At 47.6% G+C, this 3,818-nt stretch overlaps 1 protein-coding gene across 1 annotated transcript; it reads right to left on the reverse strand.

Moving 5' to 3' along the window:
* Positions 1 to 1,422: 1,422 nt before the first annotated feature.
* MESDC1 (mesoderm development candidate 1) lies at positions 1,423 to 3,400 on the reverse strand. The gene has a single exon (XM_010571937.1). The coding sequence runs from the start codon at positions 3,262 to 3,264 to the stop codon at positions 2,197 to 2,199; it is 1,068 nt and encodes a 355-aa protein (XP_010570239.1). The 5' UTR covers positions 3,265 to 3,400; the 3' UTR covers positions 1,423 to 2,196.
* Between the last annotated feature and the right edge of the window lie 418 nt (positions 3,401 to 3,818).

Here is a 3,818-nt window from a genome sequence, read left to right on the forward strand (position 1 = left end):
GAAATATTTATTTATGAAAAAACAGTGAGAAGACTTTTATACTGTACCACACAGATGCAGACATCCATGCCTTTTTGCAGCGTATACTGCTAGGCTTGTATTGCATCAGAGATATAACACAGTGAGAAAACCATACCCCAGGGGAATGTAGCTTGGACTGATTTTTCACAAAGAAAAGTCCTAATCATACAATTCACTGAAGTCAGAAAAGTTTCATTTAAAAATAAACAAAACCTAATACTGGGGTCCACTATACTTAAGTCCAGGAATTATTTTTTTTCTAACCTTGAATATACAGATATATAAGCTTAGCTTGTATCTCCTTCAACAGGATGTATTTGTCCACAACCCAGTAATGTTTCACTCTCCTTTGAAATTAAGTAAAAGCATCACATGCAAGAGAAACAATAAAGCTATAAAAGGAAGACCTTTCACCATTCCAGGACTGTTCCATATCCCAAACCAAAAGGTTTACTTATTCAAAGGAAGAAATAGGACAGTACTTGTACAGTAAAGGTTCAAACCACGGTAACCACATTTTTTAGGTACATTCTCCAATAGCTTTCAACATTGTTCAATTTGCAGACGTATTAAAAAAAAAATCCAATTATGCACTGCAGCTGGGCAGACAAACAAAGCCCGAAGACTTGCTCTTCTATTTACCTTTCATGGAACGTATAGAAGGCAACAGATCCCACGGGTCCACAAAGACCAGGCTGAAAAAAATCATCATTGCGATTATGGGAACTACTGCAGCGTACCCCTAAGGTTCACTCACAATTCCCAAGGAATTCAACTGGAGGTGGACCGCGCCTCAAAAGTTAGCGAATTTTTCCTGTTATCTACAACATCAAACTCGGACTACTTTGACAGAAATCTGTACTGAGGAGCTCCAACACAAACCTCTGAGGAATCAAAGGGCCCACTCCGCCAAACCTTCACAGTCCTAAGCAGACACATGCAACACACACAGGGCTATCCAGCAGGGTAATGTTTTTCAAGAAATAAATTGTTATGGAAACTCACAAATTTAACACCGATGGCTCACACCACCTGCAAAAGTTAAAATACAAAACTTCTCAAAAGGTAACACAGAATGCTGATAAAGGCAAACAAAGCCAGCCTATGCCACTGCAGCAACCGGCAGCGCTCTGCAGACAGCAATCCCAATGCCTACAGCACTGTCCAGCTTTCCACAAACACAACTACAGAGTTATCTCTGTCAGAGGTGTCCTGAGGAGGAGGGATAGTACTGGGGGAGGGACAGTACTTATGAAAATAGAACTGAATTGAGGCCTGTATGCTGCTGTCTAGAACTACAGTAACATTTGTACCACCCATTCCCTGGGGGAAATGACATACAATGCAAACAGGCCTAGTTGTTCAATTATTCAAGTATTAAGAGATTCACAGAAAGACATCTGAGAAACATAACATTTTAATAGATGAAATAAATACTCCAGTACATGCAAGATAAAAACTGACATTGGAAAAAAATTAAAAATCACTTTTGTTATAGTGTAATTTTTTGTTTGTTTGTTTAAACACTCACAGTAGCTTTTCCCCCAGTTTGGAAATCAACACATGGAAAACATAATCACAACCTCCAGTCCTTCCACTCCTACACACCAAATGCACTTCTAACCTAACACTTGATGCAAAATAAAAAAAAGTCATACAAAACAAAAACAAACAAAATAGTAGCTACATCCATCATCTATGTGTTGTTGGTTTTTTTTTCATTTTTTTTAAATGAGTGAGAACTGAGGTAACCTTTTTCCTGCACAACCGAACAGTAAAATTTAGAAGGGAAATTTCGGAAGACAAGACAAGACAAACTTTAAAAACCGCACCCAGCGCGATTAAAGCTTTTTTTTTTTTTTTTCTCCTTTTTTAAGATACCCCCACCTCCCCAAATATAAAAAACTTTTAAACAGTTATTACCATTTGTGTGAAGACCTTGTTGAATAAAGGAAAATTTATCTGCAGATACTTGCTTGACTTTAAAGAAAAAGAAGCCAAAACTGGCTACCTTTATTAGTACGTATGGTTTGAATGTGTTCTGCTTCTTCACCGCATGAAATCAAAGGATGGGGCTCATCCAAGCAAATTCTTTGGTATACAAAAAAAGGGGTGAGGAGGTGGGATATTATTTTCCTTTAGCAATGACTGGGATCTAAACAGAAGATGTGGGGGTTAATTCACAGAATTGGAGTTCACTGGCGGTAAAGTCCTGGGTGAAGATCTTTCTCTTAGTGCCTGAGATAACAGGTTGCAACCATCCGAGACGGCGCAAGCTGAGTTCCTCAACCTTTCCCTGTAATCGCTCATTTTGGTGCTACTTTCGGGGTGTTGGGCTATATCCCTGAGGCATTGGGTCAGGAGCACACAAGCAGATACCACACTCATGGCTCCTCCTAGGATGGCAGTTTGCACAGCTTTGCCCTCTGGATTAATGGTGGCAGCTTTACCCAAAAACTGGGGCTCAGTGGCAAAGCCCACCAGAGCGTAGACAGACTGCACCAAAGGTCCACTGAACAAGACGCATCGGTTCCTGGTCAGCTCACTGGGCGAAGTCTTGACCTCCTTGACACACGCCAAGAGGGCAGAGGCGCTGGTGCTCATACATTTGACACTGAGTTTGAACTGCTCCTTAGCAAATTTATCCTTGGATTTCTCACTGGCCAGCACGCAGGCGTCTGTCAGGAATTTCAAGTTCTTGGACATGTTCTGAGAAACCTCCAGCAGGAGCTGAGGGCTCATGTCTGCCAAAGGGGTGGTCTTGAGGACCCCGCAGCCGTGCTCCACCTCATGCCTACATCGGGTCACCTTGTAGCGATCCACCAAGCCAGGCATAGCAGGCTGGGCCCCCGGAGTCTCCACTGCAGCCAGGTAGGCAGCGTGGGCAGAGCATTCGGTCAGGGAAACCACCAGCTCCCCCATCTCCATCAGGCTTTCCCCCACCTCCCCGAAGCGTCCCATGTTGAGCTGGCTCTGGACGTCATGGGTCAAGATGGAGAGTCCTTTGGTCCTGGCAATGATCGTGTCCCTGCACTTCTCGAAGGACTCGCCGAAGACAGACAGGCTCTCGGTGTTCACCGGCCTGGTCTCGCTCGACAGCAGAAGCAGATCAGCCACCAGTTGCATCTTGATCTTGCAGTGGTCGCAGATAGAGATGAGCTTCTTCCTCTGCAGGGAACCGCTGCTGGGGATGCCGCCGCCAGACACCTCGCTGCTGGACTTGCCAGAGCCACCGCTAGCCATAGCGCCGGGGGGGCACTCGCATGCCGCTCGCTACCCCGCTGCCACCGCCTCTGCCGCCGCCGCCCGAGCAGTCCCGACTGAGCCCGGCAGGATCGCTCTGCCTTTTCCGCAACATCATTCCATTAATCGCCGGGAGGCAAGAAAAGGCTCTGGGCGCCGGGGCTGCCGCTGCTGCGGGGAGCGAGCTCCGCCGGGGCGCCCGCCCCGCTCCGGCGCCAGCCTTCGCTCCTACGGCGCTCCCGCGGCGGGTCGGCGCTCGCCGGGAGCCCCCGGGCCCCGCTCCGGCATCGTTTGGCTAAAAATATTTTTTTTCTTTTTTCTTTCTTTTTTTTTGTTTCCGCACGTTGGCTTCCCTCCCTTCCACCACCTCCTCCTCCGGCTTCCCGGCTGCGGGATCCTGCGCAAAGTTCCCCTTTACGAGACGGAATACCTCAGAGACGCCCGGCCGTCGCACGGAGTCGGGGCAGGGGCGCAGCCGCCCTCCGAGTTGCTACCGTGCCGCCGGCTCCTCCGCTCGGCGAGCGCCAGCCGGGCGCAGCTCGCGAGGGCCGGAG

Source organism: Haliaeetus leucocephalus, unplaced genomic scaffold (genome assembly GCF_000737465.1).
Source record: "Haliaeetus leucocephalus isolate CR32 unplaced genomic scaffold, Haliaeetus_leucocephalus-4.0 Scaffold339, whole genome shotgun sequence".
Classification (NCBI taxonomy): Eukaryota; Metazoa; Chordata; class Aves; order Accipitriformes; family Accipitridae; genus Haliaeetus; species Haliaeetus leucocephalus.

What these genes read in the sequence shown, in the direction of transcription:
- MESDC1 (XM_010571937.1), bottom strand. Translation starts at nt 3,264, where the DNA reads ATGGCTAGCGGTGGCTCTGGCAAGTCCAGCAGCGAGGTGTCTGGCGGC.